We start from the raw sequence: 18167 nt of genomic DNA on the forward strand, positions 1-18167 counted from the left end.
CAACAAACACACTGAAGAAAATGTGGCCTTCTAAGTGAGCACAGAAAAACTCCTGAAGACAGAGAACTAACTGGATAACTTAAATACAAATTATTAAAAACTATTCTAAGGATACTAAGGCTGAATTTACTGAGATAGTAAGTTGATTTTTAATGTATATATTGTATTTATTGCTTGTTATTGCAGAGAGAAATAAAACTAGAATCTCAAAAGTTATTTTTATATACTGCAATATTATAACCTTTATCTTCTCTTTAAATAATTTGAACAGAGAATTGGGATAGAATCATGTAACACTAGCTACTGATTATACAGATGAGAAAATACTGGTAGGACATTTTTGCATGTAATAAAACATACTTTAACAGACAAGCAGGGGCCAGATAGATAGTACAGTAGGTATAGTTTTGAAAAGCAATATTCAAATACAGAAATAGAAATGAAAAACATTTCTTAAAATAAAGAGACATAACTATAATGTGTTTGTGTCTTTTAAGTATTTTCTACAATCTACTGAAATTTGTGACTAATAAGAATTCATTAGAATAAAAGAGTATTTTCTACAATCTACTGAAATTTGTGACTAATAAGAATTCATTAGAATAAAAGAGTAACATTAAAGTATCTTAGTAATATACCCTGATGTTTTATAAACATTATTTATTAAATAATTATATTTGTTTGTCGGTTTTATTGGCCACACCCAGCAATGGTTAGCGTTTATTACTCACTTTATACTCAGGAAAGATTCCTGGTGGCTTGGGGGATCATATTGGGTAATGGGGACTGAAACAGAGTTAGTCACATGCAAAGCCAGCCCCATAGTGGCTATTCTATCATTCTGATCCCTTAAATAATCATTTTTATTTATGAGTATATAAAATACATCAAAATATATTCTTCTTATAAACAAAACATAACATATTTAAAAACTTTAAAGAAAAAAAGGGAGCGGGACGCACAGGCAATCTCGTGCTGGCACACTCTCCGCTGAGATGCGACCTTGGGTGGCCACACGTCTGTGTGGCTGCTCTGCTGCTGATCAACCACAATCGGGAGGCCAGCTAGAATACTTTTGCTGCCAGCAGCTGCTTCGCAGCAATGTCTCTAGACTGTGAACTAAGCTATAGCCCCATGCTGACCCAGGAAGTGAAATGTTGCAATTTCTAACATAAATCTCCCTCGAACATAGTTACTAAAATACTAAAATCTAGAACTCCCAAACCGCGTGGCCGTGACTTCATATCTCTTCATTTTAAGCAATGGAAAACTAATTATCAAGTGCTTCCTTGTCAGCAGGGCTGTTTTTGGGAGGAAAACTCCAACAACAATAGTGAGTATTGTGTTGAAATATGGAATGTAATCAAGGTAAAGAGAAAGTGAAGTGAAATTTATCAGCTACGCGGGGGGGTGGGGGGTGGGGGAGTGGGAGGTATATTGAGGTTTTTGGTGGTGGAATATATGCACTGGTGAAGGGACGGGTGTTCAAGCATTGTATAACTGAGACATAAGCCTGAAAGCTTTGTAACTTTCCACGTGGTGATTCAATAAAATAAATAAATTTTAAAAAAAGAAAAAAAGGTGCAAGTGCAATGATAACAGTACTTGAAGTGACTAATATTTTTCTTGACAGAAATGCTGAAACTGTAGGTCTATAATCAGACTCTAGGGTTAAGTCCCTAGTCTTATACCCAATGGTTAATGACTTAGCAGCCACACAAAAGGTGGTTAACTTCTCTATTTCTCAGCATCTTTACCTGTAAAACTATGTTATAATATCCTTACAAAAAAGTCTCTAAGATATTATAGCACTTTGACAAGTTCCTGCCATATATAAAGAACTCAACAAATTCTTGTCAATGAATTATATATATGCATATATATGTACATTCAGTACACTGGAACTGATATTTGAATACAGAGATATGAGTAGGTATACCTTCTCTTTAAAAACATGTAGTCATTAAGTTATGATTATGTATCTAAACCTAGGAAATAAAGTTCCACAACCTATACCATGGCCTTTATATCATAAATTAGCATGAAAAAGGAGTTCTGCTTTCACTGCTCTATATATCTTATAGGGGCTGAGTTAAAATAACTAGGGATCAGTGATCAGTATATGCCAAATATGAATGCAGGAATTTAGGTTATTGTTTTTCAATATTTTATATTAACAGGAACAAATCTTAAGAATTCCTTGTAACTAAACAACAGTCAAAATAAAATAAAACTTAGACTAGCAAACCCAAAAATTAAGGAAAATCTAGGATAATTTTAGTTTCAATAGCAATACCAAATTTTGTGTTTTTAAAAGTAGCAATTAGTTCACATTTGTCAGTTTGAATAAAAAGATACTTAGACATTAGCAGATTTAAAGTTGTATAAATAAAAGGAAAATAGAGTTATATACTGAGCAAATCACAGGAGTGAAATGATTAGTTTACTTCTAGAAACTGACTATGGGCAAGTGGACAGTCAAACAGCAAGTCACTTTATGGCTCATACTAAGTTTTTGAATTATTATGACAGAAAGAGATAGTATGGATTTTATAGCGATTAAAACAAAAATACATTGATGAGAATATAGCAGTGGCTAAGGCATCATAATATATTTAGCTCTCTCATGAAGAATTTCATAATTTACCATAAAAATAAAATTTAGTCTCTAGACCATAACAAATTCTCCTCCTCCCATGTCACTGTTACTAATATTTGTAAAAGCAGGAGGAAGAGTTTTAAAGATGAAGATACAAATACATAAAATGGCATATCTGTCTTAACAATTCTTTTATATTCCCTTCCACTTTATTTAAAGCCATGGTATACAAAGTTGTTCATGATGCACGTTATAGGCATTCTAAATTCCAATACCAATCCCACAACTGTCACTTTCCCTTTACCATTGTCCCAATTTTCTAATCATTATGCAAGCTTGCCCCCTTAGCCATCCCAAAATAATTTATTTTATATTGTTTGTTGCAACTCAATGACTAATGGAATTATCAAAAAATACTTCAGTACAAGAAAAATTTGTGAAAATATTTATATCTCACCATGGGGTCATTAAGTCCTTGTCTGAGGATTTACACAGCTGTTGTTGCTAGTTGAGCCTTCTGTGTTAATGTTTTTGTTTACTGGGTTTAGTTGGCTTCTATGTTACTTTCTCATCTCAGTGGGTGTGCTCCTACTGGGATGCAGTATTATAGTTTGGAGATGTTATGTGGTCACAAATGTGGCTGTGTCTTAACAAGTCTTAAAAAAATCTCCACTGTGATCTTAATTTTCCAAGCTATGCACATATTAAATGCTACAAAAACAACTTGATTCTGCTTAGAAGAAAAATGTTGCTGTCAAATGTCAGGCAAGATTAAACATACCTTTGCAATAGCACATTAAATGTGTAATTATTTTTCATATCGACAAAGATTAATTAAATTTCACGATACAGATTTATTACCAAATTTTGGAGTTGTCTATCCTTGGTAAGAAAATTGTGTTTTAGAGTAAATTAATGTGAAGGTACTTTCTTCATATTTTCATAATTATTACCTTGATTTTCATTTAATTTTCTTCTAATGTTTACTATGAAAAATCTGAACCATTGCCTTAATGTTTATGCATTTTCACTAAATGAGCAAACTGAATTTAGCATTATACTTACCTTTACAGGGAAATTTTTTTTGCACAACACATCACAACACATGGTGCATATTCTTACAACTTTATAAAATACAATATTTACCACTCATAATAGTTGTTTATTGTATCTGTTATATGCTTCTTTGTTATTTGTAAGACAAAAGTTCTCATCTATCTACAAACATCTGAATACAGGAAGTTACCCTCCAAATTTAAGCTTTGCAAAGTTATTATCAGTGCTCTGATTTTCCATTAGGGTGCCAGAACAAATTTCATAACTCTAAAGTTCTTGTGATATATCACATTTCCTCATAATTAATATGCTCTTCCAGGTAGGTGAATGCTGCTAGCTCTCTACACTCCTCTAATGGTATTTAAAGTTTTTCATGCTCTTCTACTGCTTTAAAAGAATTCCAATAAACAGGTGAGTAAGTATGACAGGAGGGAAGAGTGTTCTTCAGGCATTTCCAAAATTGTACCAGTAATCATTATTACTATGTCTGCCAATATTAAAGGGTAACCAAGCTTTAAGAAAAATTTAAACAATCTCAATTGTCTATTTCAAATCAGACAAGCTAAAGTTATGTTATGGTGCATTATTTTTCTCTCACACAATACTTTTGCCTGGGACTTTATACATGCTAGAGAAATTTCATTGTGCTATTACTTAATATATGAAAAATAAAATACTGGATATCATATTTTGAGTAATTACAGCTTAATTTATTATAATGTTACTAATAACTATTATCAATAGCACTTATAATTAGTACATTTTAAAATTTGATCAAATTGTTCAAATTATAGTTAAATATAAGTAGTCTAATCATTTTTCTCTTTTAGGTGTTACAGTATATCCCTTAACACATATTTTAAAAGATGTAAATTAATGTCTTCACTTTTCAGAAAATGTGACTCAGAAAACATGACCTGCTCATTTTCACGCAAGTTTTCTGTCCTCACCATCTCTCAGTGGAATTATATCTGGAATTATATACCATCTGAGTGACAATGTCTCTGGAAAGGAGATATCACTGTTTCATTTTCCCAAATTCTTTCTAACATACCTGGGCTCGTGATAGTTGAGATATGAATAATGTTCCAATAGTTTCCAAGTTATTCCATTATCATAAGAGTAGTGCAATAAAACTCCTTCGCCAGGCTGGTCGGGGGCTCGGCATGTGCTCAGAACAGATTTGCTTCCTATCCGCAGTGTGAACTGGAGAAACCTAGACATGAATTGTCTACGGTTAATGTACACCAAGACATTTTAAATCATGTTATTTTTGGCCTTTAAAATATTTTCAAACAAATTTCATGAACTACATGAGCTATAGGTTTTCATCTAGTCTTTTTCCTAAAATACATGTAATTTCACTGTGAGATATGTGAATATGTTTATAAAGTTAATGCACATATTTTACATATAAATATTTCCCTATCCATGTAACTATGTTTACACATATTTGTGGATAATGTACTTGTGTACATATATTTAACATGCCAATCATTCATTTATTGCATTATTTATTAGGCACTGGGTGAAGGGAAGATGTAGGGTAAACCTAATCAGTTCCTGCAAGCTGTCAAATAAATAAAACTACATAAATAATTAATTAGCTCTTGGCTTAAAAACAGAGTTTCGATGCTAACATTTCATATTTTCAAAAATCTAGTGAGCTATTTGTATCTTAGAGCCATCCATGAGCTTTTAAATTTATTGAAAAGTAGGTCATGTTAACTCTATCTAAATTGTAGGTTCCTTTTTACCCTTGTTACAGATTGGAATAAAAATTGAAAGTACATAGAGAGAAACTAATCACTCTGGTTTATATATAACTCACCTGGATTGTGAGCTGTCAAGGAAAGATGTAATTAGCTGACGCCTCCCGTCTTTGTTGAAAACCAGGGCTTTGCCACTGGCCAAGACACCACAGCCAAAGCTTACTTCAGCACCACGGATAGAGTAAAAGTTATGGTAAGAGGAGAGCCTGGAGCTGCCAAAGCTTTCAGAAATAAACATTGGGAATGTCTGAGATGCCATCTCACAAGCTGGGCCAGAAAATCCAGGGTCACATCTGAAAGAGATATCCATAAAATTAAATCTTAAATTTCTGGTCCTTACAGAGATTATTGAATGCATGTTAGGGAGAAGGAATCCAGAGGCAAATACCTGACAAATGGCAAGCAAGGCCCATTAATCTTTGGAGAATACTGAATCTTAAGACTTGATAAGGGAGGACCAACTGTAAATATTACTGAAAAATACAGTTTTTGCACAACCCTCCTATAAAAAGATACTGATGAAAACAGTAATTCAACACTCTCCCTTAACAAATGCCAGCAACTTATCTATAAATCTACTTACTTTTGAGCACACCTCTATCTCAAAATCTTAGTAAAAGGCATATGTATATGATTTTATTCTTTTTAGTTTTTGTTTGAAGATCATAAACAGCAACGCTCAGGGATTTGTCCTGGATCTGTGTTTAAGGATTACTACTGGAAGGCTCAGGGCACCCTATAGGGTACAAGATCAAACCCAAGGTCAGCTTCCTACATACTGTACTATGTCTTGACGCCAAGTCAATTTTTAAAAATCTATTTTTTGTTTTGGGGCCACACCCGGCAATGCTTTGAGGTTACTCCTGGCACTGTGCTAAGGGCTCACTCTTGGTGGGTTTAGAGGATTTTTTTGTCTATAATTTTATTCATGATAATCACTAAATTTGTAAAAGCAATTGTATAAACAAATGACTTCTTATGAGATATCCAGAAATTTCCTATAAGAATAAATACAAAAATACATGCTAGCTTTACAACAGGAATTATTTGAAATATTTGGAAAATACATTTATTCGTAATTACTTCAAGTGTACACTGGCATTCAGAATTCCAAAATCCTTGACCTAGATAGATGCCTTTAGGAGAACTTCATTGCCTCTCAGGTGAATCCCAAATTAGCAATGCTTCAAGAACAGAAAAGACAGTCACACACAACAACCTGTCCGCTGCTACTGCCTGGATGTGCTGCATATATGATCATTTGATTAGAATGTGTATACTCTCTCTGACTCTTCTATCAGTGAGGAAACTCATGACAGGCCACCCAATACATCACTCGAATCACGAATCACAAAATCCCGTTGATCGTCAATTTCTCAAGCGGGCTCAGCTCAGCAACCTCTCCATTTGTCCTATCCCTGAGATTTTAGAAGCCTCTCTCTTCTCAGCCTTCCCAACGATGCCGCATTGGAGGCTTTTTCAGGGTCAGGGGAATGAGATCCAGGTTGTTACTGGCTTTAGCATATGAATACACCATGGGAAGCTTGCAAGGCTGTCCCATGTGGGCAAGAAACTCTCAGTAGCTTGCTAGTTTCTCCCAGAGGGAGAAGTAGGTTATAAGATATCATGCAGCCGCAAAGCAGCCACGTGCTTCTGGGAGCTTGCTTTTAAGTCTCTAATGTTGGCTGTTGATGGGATTACACACACCTGGGTTCCTCTGCTGGTACCTTCATGCGTGAGGCTTGTCCGAACGTGTAGAGAGGGGCCTTGAGCATGGCTGTGGCTAGGTTCTGGTGGTCTTTGGCCACTGGGAGCTCTGCTTGGGGCGGGGAGGGAAGCTGGAGCCCATCCCCTCTGAGGGGCCCCCGGGAAGACAGCCCAATACATGAATGTTGAAAATTTTTTACATTTTAAGGAGTAAGTTAACCCGTCAGAAATGAGTTTAACAGTCTTTATTTCTTTATTCTTACTGTACTGCTTTTCACTATATTCACCATGGCAGCCGTGATTAGGTCTAAACTGGTGTCTTGTGGGTTTGGGTGAAGAAGTTTTCAGTTCATCATCCAATGCTTAGGAACTCATGGAGGTTGTTGGAGATGGAACCCAGGAAGCTGCACTCTAACCCAGAGCTAAATTCCTGCAACTATCTTTTCAATAACAAGTGTACTAAATGCCAAGGATATGACTCAGAAAGTTGCTTGTTTTTAGAAGGTTGGGGGTGGGGGAAGTCTCCCAGCTGGATCTGACGGGACCCAGGGACTTCTCCTTCAGGACTCAGTCAACTCAGAAACAGACATTGATGCTTAAGCCTAAGGGCACAGTGCTATTTGAGCTACTTCCAGGGCCATTTCAGTGGTGCCTGGAGGTCTCCAGACCCGAACCTAATGATCTGGAGGGGGAGCTATGGCGGCTCTGTGATGTTTGAGATTTAACTGGGGTCCTAGACATCCAAAGCATGCACCCTGACTGGCCCCTGTACTACTGGCTCTCTGGCCCCTGAAGACAACTAAACCTGTTCAGAATTTGGTTTTTATGCTGGCCTCACAGAAGGTCTATGTAATATATGAGTGTATTGAGTCCAAAGTCAAATTTTATGTGTGTGGGATGCTCTGGGGGAAAAATTTATAGTGCTCATCAGATTATCAAAGAAGTTGAATCCTAAAACTACTCTATGATGATGTTTGAGCATTGTCTTGGCATAAGGAATGGAGCCAGAGAGAAACCCAACATTTTCAAAAATGATGAACAAAAATCATGTAAGGGAGGAATGCAGTTTAGTATAGAAAACTGAATGTGATTTAGCATGGCTACAAATTCTATTACTGGAGTACATTTAAGAATAAAAGTTTCATTGTTTGACTTGAACGAAATCATGAAAGTTTGTAAGTCTGTAACTGCATCTCATAGTAACTCATTAAAATTAAAATAAATTTAAAAACAGAATAAAAGTGTCTCTATGTCCCTTAAATGTTTCATCTAAGACCTGTGACTGGGAGAAGTATGATCATTTAAAAGATAACTTTGGAATCAGTTTCCATTTAATGGTCATAAAAGTGTTTTTTAATCAAAAGTCACACACATTTAAGATATATGCTGGTAATCTATTCATCTATTTTAAAGAACATAAATTTTGCTTGCAACATAAACACTGATGTTTTTAGAAATGACAAGAGGTGCTCTAAATTCCAAATGCTGATTCATCTACCCACACTGAAGTGTTGTGTTATTTCACCCCCAGCTGGGGGTGGCTGGATTCAGGAGTCCTTACTATTAAGGTACCTAGACACTTCCTCATTAACACCTCTAATGGGGGTGCTTTAAAGAGTTAGTGAGTTGTCAGCTTAGAAACCTGGGTGGAGGGATCATTCACTTCCTTTCCAGCACATGAGGTGCTGGAGGGGAAGAAGTCTAGGCAACAAGTGACAGTAATAATGAGGAGAATGAGGTGGGGAAAAGGCACAAAGTTGTAGTGTTCCCAAGCCAAGGATGTTTAAGGAAATAAGCAACATTTGTAAATTTCTTTTCTGTGCAATTCAGCTCAAACTTGTCAAAGCAAATATTATTGGAAAATCAGTGACCAAACATTAATTCTAACCACAAATAAATCACACCACTGAATAATGCACACCATATTATTAGAAATAGGGAAAATTTTGAAAGTTCCAAGTGGTGACATTTATTCCTGCAAAACCTCAGAATGAGGAAAAGGCTTTGATGATTCAGGATAATGAGTAGTATAAAAACAGAACAAAATCCAAAGGCATGAAACTTTCGGTCATATTTGTTTGCATCCATCATGTTTAAGACAGATGGTTCCCTTAAAAAACCACAGAAAATGAAAAGGAATGTCATGCACAAAAGTATAACTGTTGGAATTATAAAGAGGCCTTTTAAAAATAGCACTTTCTATTTTCAGTAAAAGCACCTGTCATTTTTAATTATTTGTCTTTCAATTTTATTCAATAAACCTTAGAACACAGCAAGTGTTTAGTCATCATCAATAATTATTACTAATCTGTAGCACCACTATTTAGCCCCGTTTTACAAAAGTGAAGCAGAAAAGAAGTACTTATGAAATTAAAAAGAAAATCAAAATCTTTTTGGGGACATTGACAAGAATCACCAAACTGTCTGACATCCTTCAGTCAAATTCCCATGACTAATAGTCCTCAACAAGAGGACTATTTGGTGACTCAAATAACAACCATAGGAAAACAGGTGATGTTTGGTAACTAATAGCCAATGTTTCTAGGCAGGAGATGGTAGATTACTAAAAAGCAGAGATGCATATTCAGTTTTGAAATATTAGAAGCTTCAAACCACTTTATAATTCATAAAACATTTCTACTGTGCGAGTGCCTTCTTTCTTAACTAAATTTATTGAAAAAGAGTCTAAAAGTTAGTCTGACAGCTCAGATGGTAGAGCACATGCTTATCATGCACGAGGTCCTGCATTTGATATGGGGCAACACGAGGCCCCTCAAGAGCTCTTAGAGGTAGTGACCACCAGGTCCATCTGGTTCTTCAGTTAACCTGAATTGTATGACAGAAACCCAATAATGAACAACTTTCTAACTATGTATCTCATGGTGATTAAATTAAAAAAAAATTGAAATTAAAAAAAAATTAACCTGACACTAGTATCAAGGCTGTCAACTGTTCTGCCTCACACGTAGAATTTTCAAATGATCAATGTTAAAACATTTTAATGAGTTAGCCATTAATTGGCTAGTTGATTATTCTCTTCATTTGGTGGATAAGAAGAGTTGGACAGATGATCTATTTTTGGTTGAAAAGCTTTCAATTTCTGGACTTAACAGGATATTTTATAGTTCCATATATTAGTATTATTGTGGCAATTTACCACAATAAAGCCAATTAGATTGGCACCTTTGCCCTCTGTCCGAGATTGGTTGCAGAAGATAAGGCAAAAAATGTACGAGCATGTACCAGGTCTGGAGATAGCATCACCAATTTCAATCTGATGGACCCGTAACCAGAAACCATCATCTGGGAGGGCAACAAGGCAAAAATAGAATAGGGAATTGCCACTAATTTACTCAATACTCTAAGGGAGTCTGCTGATTGGTTATGTGAAATATTCCAGCCTCTGCTCTTCATGTGCTCATTGAATTTTGATATGCTTACTAACTGTGCTTAATGTCTGTCCACTTAAATAATGGCTCACCTGTTGGAAGTTAGAGTGTAGAAACCATATTGTATTGGTTAAACGTTCAGGCTCTGAGCCCATTCATGGTTACTCAGTAGACCCCAAAGGTTGGACAGTCTTTATGTCACTGTCTCATTTGAAGTCGATAATGCAATTGGCTTTATTGTGGTAAATTGCCACAGTTATGAAAAGTGCTTTCACATTATTTTAAAGGCCCCAATACTTTTGAAAATGAATCTAAAGTATTTTCATGTTGAAGAACTTATGCATTTTTTTTGAGGACCTCCTCGTTGGTGCTTGGAGTTGCTGAGACCTTTCCCATGATATGTGGCCCATAACATGGGCCTGATGGTTCAGTGATCGGGCCCCAAATCCAGTGCTCAGGTACTACCAGGTTCTAGGGTTGAATGTAGGGTCTCTGGCCTGAAAGGCATGCACTCTAGTTCTCTGAAATATGTCCTTGACACTCTGTGTGTGTGAGAAAGACTAGTGTTTTGACTTTGTTTTGGCTAGGGGGGGTGCTTATCAGAGGTGCTCTGAGCTTACTCCTAGCTTTGTGTTCAAGCATCACTCCTGGCAGACCACAGGGGATCATCTGTGGTGCTGGGAATTTGGGGTGGGCAGTATGTAAGGCAAGCACCTTAATTGCATTATCTCTATAGCCCCCTATATTGATTTTTAGAATTCACTTTCAAGGTATGTTTAAGAATTTAAATATGACTTATTAATACTAGTACAATTTTATTAAGAAACAGTACACTGAAGATGGCAACTAAAGACAGAAAAAGGACTCTAAAGCTAAGAGGAATTCAAATTTGTTCACAAATTTAAATGAGGTATGCTGTTTGTTCTCAGTATAGTCTAAAACGTTAATAAAGTTCATTACAAAATAATTCATATTATAGATCGTATTTAATATCTTTAAATACTCTGGTGTATTAAATGTCATTTTACTTTTAGATATAAAAAGGCTGCCAGAATCTAAAAAGGAAATAAAATGAAAGTTACTGTGGCTTCAATACATAAAGCACATGTCAAAGAGATGAAGCATAAATATAATTGTATAATGGTTGGAGCAATAGCACAGTGATAGGGCGTTTGCCTTGCACATGCCGACCTGCGTTAGATTTCTCCGTCCCTCTTGGAGAGCCTGGCAAGCTACTGAGAGTATTCCGCCCACAAGGCAGAGCCTGGCAAGCTATCGTGGCATATTCGATATGCCAAAAAGAGTAACAACAAGTCTCACAATGGAGATGTTACTGGTGCCCGCTCGAGCAAATCGAGGAGCAACACGATGACAGTGACAGTGACAGATACAGTGAATGCTTACCTGCAACCATGCCGGGTGCACTGTCCTCTGCCAGAACAGAATTTGAGACACGACGGACCAATATAAACTGCAGGGTGAAAGAGAACATGTGAAAGATGGTAATACAGTTGGAAAAATCATGAATGCCACCGGAAGGTGAAACAATTTTATAAAATGCCCACGGAATCCATACTATAACTTAAAATTATTATTCCATTATTTTAAGGGAACAGATTTATAAATATTAATTATTGCTCCATATTATGGGGAGAAAAAAATCTGTTGCTGAACATAAAGCTTTTTCACAATTGTAGATCTTTTCCTAACTGGTATCTTGAATGATAATGATAGTATAAGCCTAAATTCCAGTCTTTGAAGTGTTAAAATACTGATGACTAAATGGTATTCAGATCCTCAATCTCAATTTATGATACAAACTTTTTGATAATTACTATAATCAATAGCATCAAATGCTGTAAAATTGGAGCCAAACCTATCATTAGTGACATATTTGTTAAAACCTTATGCATTCAGTTTTAGGCATGAACACATTTACCATTCATCAAAACTTTCCTTTTTGTTTAATAATCACATTAAATAGTTAATTTTATTTTAAAATCAATTATTTTGTGTGTGTAGTCTGTGTTCCTTGAAGCACTTATTCTCTGGAGTCAATTAACTTTTGCAGTAACTTAAGTGAAGTGCAAAGCAGGCAGTACAGTGACTTTTGCTGAAGGAAATTGCTGATTTAGGAAGGGATCAGATAGAAAGTAGAGAGCTTAAACGTGTTGGCTTTAGGTGTCACAATGTCACAGCTGGATGAAAATTTTTGGTTTCACTTGGGGCATTTTTGAGTAAGCAATTTATCCAGCCAAGTGTTTATCTCCCTATTTTTGAAAGTGGGTAAATATTCCTTGGAGGGAAAAAACATAAGACAAAATGTTTAATTTTTAGCATGTTGTCTGGTGCATACCGTTAGGATCATTACCACATACTGCCCAATATCCTTAACCATCTTCAAGGTCATCTATTTATTCTTTTACTGGTAAAGAGTATGGAGTGTTTCCCCAGCATATTTGATTGTATGGCTTTAGTACGATTCCCTCTTAACTCTGTAAGTTGTTTACTGCATTCTACAGGAATTTGTTTTAATTTAATTTAATAATTAAGTCTGGAAATTACCTTAGAGCACATTATGCCCTGGTTCCAAAAAATAAAAAAATTCCTTTTCAAAAATATCCAATGAAACAGGACATTCCAAGTACATGAAACAAATCTACAATTAAGACTTTTTGTTTGTTTGGGGGCCTCACCCCATGGTTTTCAGGGATCAGTCCTGGCAGTATTTGAAGGGACCATATGCAGTGCTGGGGATCAAAGCAGCAAGGGCCACATACAAGGTAAGTGCCCTACCCATTCTTTCTGGCTCTTGCAATTAAGAATTTTATCATCCCTCCCTGCTAACAGTGCAGCCATTAAGACTCGAAGTATGAATAGCTTTACAGGCTACTTGTTCCTAAGAGTGTAGAAAGGAAAACTCAACTTTCTTTCCTATTATCATTACCATAATATAGCACTGTAGCATTGTCTCGTGTTGTTCATCGATTTGCTCTAGTGGGCACCAGTAACGTCTCCATTGTAAGACTTGTTACTGTTTTTGGCATATAGACTACGCCACAGGTAGCTTGCCAGGCTCTGCCCTGGGGACCAGATACTCTCTGAGAGGGGCTCTCTGAGAGGGACGGATGTAATGTAATCAAGTAGAAAAAATTAAAACATGATTTTAAAAAACCCTTTGTTTTAGGATTTCCATAACAATTTCAAGGTAATTTACAAAAATACCTTCTCTTAATTAGCAGGAGTAACTACCATTTTAAGAAAGTACATATCTAACAGAATTAGGATCTTGACTTTTTCTGCCCTCTGTATTTGTTTTATGTGACATGATCTTGGACTTCCACAGTGAAGTGGGAGTGATTTGATGGGTGCTTTCTTGGGGAAACTGGGCTGCATTTCTATTTGGACAGAGTATATATCTGCTTTATGAAGAAGTCAGAGAGCAGATCTTGTTTTTGTGAACAACTCAAATAAAGGATAACAGAATTGAAGCACAATTCATCCAAGGTTTGAAATTCACAATAAACATGTCTCTCTTTGTTCATTCCTTATAGTTTTATGTCTTGTAACACTTTACGCAAAGCATTACGGTGGGTATTCGAGATGCGTAGTATGTACTTTCTGACTCAGAATAAAGTGGTGATAACTTTAATTAGAAACCTTTGCATAGGGTTATATATGTTTCACGGCATTATTGATTTACTTATTTGCTTTGGTTACAATTTATTTTCAACTTGCTTCATGATTAAAAAATATGTTTACTGAGGACGGTGAAATAGTATGACAGTAAAAAGAAGTCATCCATGTCTCACACATTATTCTCTAGAATTACACATGATTTTCTAGAGCTAATTAACATGGTATGTCAACCAAACACTAGGCAGAATAATCTACTGACAGAGAAACTCCATTTTAAAAATTCATTTTCAGATGTGTGTATAAATGTTCTGTACTTCTTTAATGTCCACCTAACTCAGAAGGTCTGTGAAGTTTGAGCCTTTAATTGTTATCTATAGATAAAGATTGATTAAAGAATTAATACTTGATCAACAGTCAATTATCTTGCCTTAAGTTAATTATGAGTTTTATGAATTTAATTGTTTTAATTTCCAAATTATTCATAAATAGCAAAAATATTATTGAGTTATGGAAAATAAACATCAGATAATGGTGAGACTCTTTCTATTTCATAAAAGTGATCACAGGTTAGTAGGTACTTACATTTTTCTCTACTTTCCCTTCATATTATGCATATAACTCTTTAGTCAATTTTATATGTTTTTTGAAAGCAGGAAATCTACTTTAATGAACATGCCTGTCATTAGACTCATTAAAAAATGAGAGTAGGCTTGTTAGAACAAGTAAAATAAATTTAAAGCCATATACCAGAACAGTTAAAATACCCTCTTTCATGTGAATTTGTCATAGGCAATATTGATTTTAAAGTTATGTGAAAATTATTGCATCACTTAAAACTAAAGTTAACAGAATATTTTTATATATATACAAATTTTCTCCTTATACTGCTTTCTGAAAAGGAGGTAAAAATCTCACTAGCATTTTAGAGATGATGCTTTTTTATGTGTGGTGTCTGCATCTAAAAGATAAGCATTCCAGATGTTGCAGCAGTCACTGAGAAGAATGAGTCTTATTTTAATACATGCAGTATGGTAAGTATTTATGTTAATTTTGCATGAGATATTCAAAGAAAATGTTAGGATAGCCCTTGTCATCAACTGTGAATTTGAGTTTCAGAGCTTTCTGCATTTTGAAATTATGTATGTCGAAACATTCTAGCATCTAATATTGCTGACTCCACTGCCTTTTTTTAAAAAATGATTGTGCATCCCTGGGTTTCTAATGGAATGCAAAGGAGAAAGGGAAGAAAGGGCGTTTAATGAATCGCAAGACCATGACTTAGGAATGTGATTAAGTCTGTGCTGATGAACAAAAGGACAGGAAGACTCTACATCAATGGCATGTGATTATGACAGACATAAACTAACCATTATCAATTGCCCACATGTTTCCAAGAATTGGTCCTGTTTGTCTCCAGCGGATTCTAGTGTCCCGGGTTAGTGCTGCATTGGGAAGGGGAATAGTTATTCGGTTCCACCTGCAAGAAATTCAGCACAAACAGCTTCATAATTATGTTCAATTTTAAAGATCTATTTTACATGTTTTTAATACCCTAGTCTCTGTATGCTTGGAATAGCACTAAAATTTAATAATAAACTTTTTCAATTTACCTGTGAAACTTATTTGCTTGTTTTAAAAAGCATTTCTACATTACTAGAATTGTTGGTTTGTTCAAAATGGCAAGTGATATTTACTTTATTTTTTTAAATTCTTTTTAGAAAGTTTTATATCAGTGCTATAATCTAATATGTACTGTTTCATGCTATTTTAAGCATTTATGCAAAGAGACTGATTAGCACCCATTACCATTTAAAAAATTCTCTAGTCCTATGTACATTTGCAGAGAGGATAGGAAAAAAAATTTAATTATATATTTTTGGCTGTCATTTTTTAAATTTATCCAGAGCTTAGTACTGTAGCGCTGTCAGCCTGTTGTTCATTGATTTGCTCGAGTGGGCACCAGTAATGTCTCTGTTGTGAGACTTGTTGTTACTGTTCTGGGCATATCGAATACGCCATAGGTAGCTTGCCAGGCTCTGCCGTGCAGGCAGGATACTCTTAGTAGCTTGCCGGGCTCTCCAAGAGGGACGGAGGAATTGAACCTGGGTCGGCCGCATGCAAGGGAAATGCCATACCCGCTGTGCTATTGCTCCAGCCCATTTAGAGCTTATTCTATAAAATGTCAGGATTCCCCATAGTAATTTTTAATTCTTTTAACAGCTCCCCAGAAGTATATTATTGTCTTTAATGAATTTGGAGGGAAGAGAAAAGTTAGAGAGCAAATATCATTGGAATGATAGTTCCTAAACGAACCAGAATTTGAACCCAGGTTAAACTCTAAAGCTTAACTTTCACTTCTTTATGATGCAAACTATATTTTTAATAAATAGTATATTTCATGGATATTTTTATGAGTCTTTGACAATAAGCAGAGGAACATTATGATGAATTCCAATTTATGATATATCTCTTTATCTTAGTGATTCACCGGCATCTCAATCTATGATGAGATGTGTTCTCACTCCCTCTCTCCAAAATAAAACCATTTTATTTCAAAAAACCCCTTAAATTTATGTAATCCAAAATATAAGACCAAAGTCCACCAGGAATTACTAATCTGCAGAGTGTGATCTTGTATCAGATCGACAAAATTTTTTTCCTTTTAATGCAATTAACTTCTAAATCAGCTGATAAGAGAGAAGGTTGTTTCTTTATCTATTATGACCACATTGGAGTCATTGGCTTTTTCACTGACTTTGAATCCATCAGCAACATGGACTCAAATTTGTCAGTATCATCTTCAGAGAATTTACTCACCCACTGTAGTTTTCGGAGGAGTAGATGGTGCTGTGGGGGAGATGAGGTCCAGCACAGATCTCAGGCAAACACTCCGTGTGGAGGAGGGACCACGAACGTCCATGGTTTGTAGAGAACTCTAAGCTGACACTGATAACACCAGAACAAATGCAACAAAAAAGAGGCAACAATAAAAGACATAAAAAGAAAGTATTTATCTTTGGCTAAAATATACTCAAGATAGATACTTATAGAACTAAGGTAAAAATTTTAAGATGTTTCCAAAAATCTTTCCTTCTCTACTGAAGTCTGACCGACCAGTCTTTGAAAGGCAAGCAGTTAATTTACTGCTATGGAAACAAACAGTTTTAAAGACAACAAATGGTAGCTCGAGTTCATGCCCTGGAGTTTGATAGATGGCAAGGCAATTACTGTGTCTCGCACTGTCACTCCTTCCTGTGAATGTGAGACTGACAAAAGTCTTGGAAAGGACACGAGCCACACTACAGCCAGTGAAACTGAGAAGTCAGGGAGTTGGAAGTGCTAATTGATTTTTGTGCCTATTATTAGGGGGTCAACTAACCAACATGGGGGTCAAGCTTTCCTCCCCCCTCCTCCCCGTTATTTGTTTTGTCTTCACTCTCAGCGATCTGTTGGAATGGATGACTGCCACAGCATGTGTGAACCACCTCTGAGGCCTAAGACCCAGCTCTTCCAATGAAATTGTTTCTGCTTCAAATCTATTCATTCATATGCTGCACACTAGTCAAACTTTTCTTTGGTGGAAAATATACTATTTATTGTTGACTATTTTATTTACAATCTAGCTGAAACCCTGCTGAGAAGTTTCGCTGGGTTTTTCGTTGCCAAGTGCACGTGTTCAGTGTCAATCAATTCCCACACTACTCACGGACTAGGTTTCCTACCTGTTACCAGGTTGGTGTGTTCCACATCCTAGGTTAATGGAAAACTGAATCATGTGAGACATTGTGGAAGGAAGAACAGGTAAGACATGGAAGAAGTCTACAGCCCAAACATTCCTGTTTTGCCCTTGATGGTTCTTCTGCCTTAGACAAAATTTGGTAGCAGGAGTTTGAAGTTCGGGATTGATAACCACAGAAACCAAAGAGGAAACCTTCAAAACAAAGGAAACCAAAATCACTCAGAATCCTCCCCATATGAGTCTGTATGAAATCTAGACTAGATCTT

The 18167-nt window shown here is 35.8% G+C and overlaps 1 protein-coding gene across 3 annotated transcripts in view; it reads right to left on the bottom strand.

Annotated features, from left to right (window-relative positions):
* Positions 1–18167, bottom strand: part of RELN (reelin) — a 530126-nt gene that overhangs the window by 169885 nt on the left and 342074 nt on the right. For all 3 annotated transcript variants that reach the window (XM_055133703.1, XM_055133707.1, XM_055133712.1), the window contains exons 14-19: positions 17885–18093; positions 16980–17108; positions 15530–15639; positions 11928–11994; positions 5487–5720; positions 4710–4871 (exon numbers count right to left, since the gene is read on the bottom strand). In XM_055133703.1, the coding sequence (XP_054989678.1) occupies positions 4710–4871; positions 5487–5720; positions 11928–11994; positions 15530–15639; positions 16980–17108; positions 17885–18093 (911 nt within the window). The remainder of the gene's footprint in view (positions 1–4709; positions 4872–5486; positions 5721–11927; positions 11995–15529; positions 15640–16979; positions 17109–17884; positions 18094–18167) is intronic.

The sequence above is a fragment of the Sorex araneus genome, chromosome 1 (genome assembly GCF_027595985.1).
Source record: "Sorex araneus isolate mSorAra2 chromosome 1, mSorAra2.pri, whole genome shotgun sequence".
Lineage (NCBI taxonomy): Eukaryota > Metazoa > Chordata > Mammalia > Eulipotyphla > Soricidae > Sorex > Sorex araneus.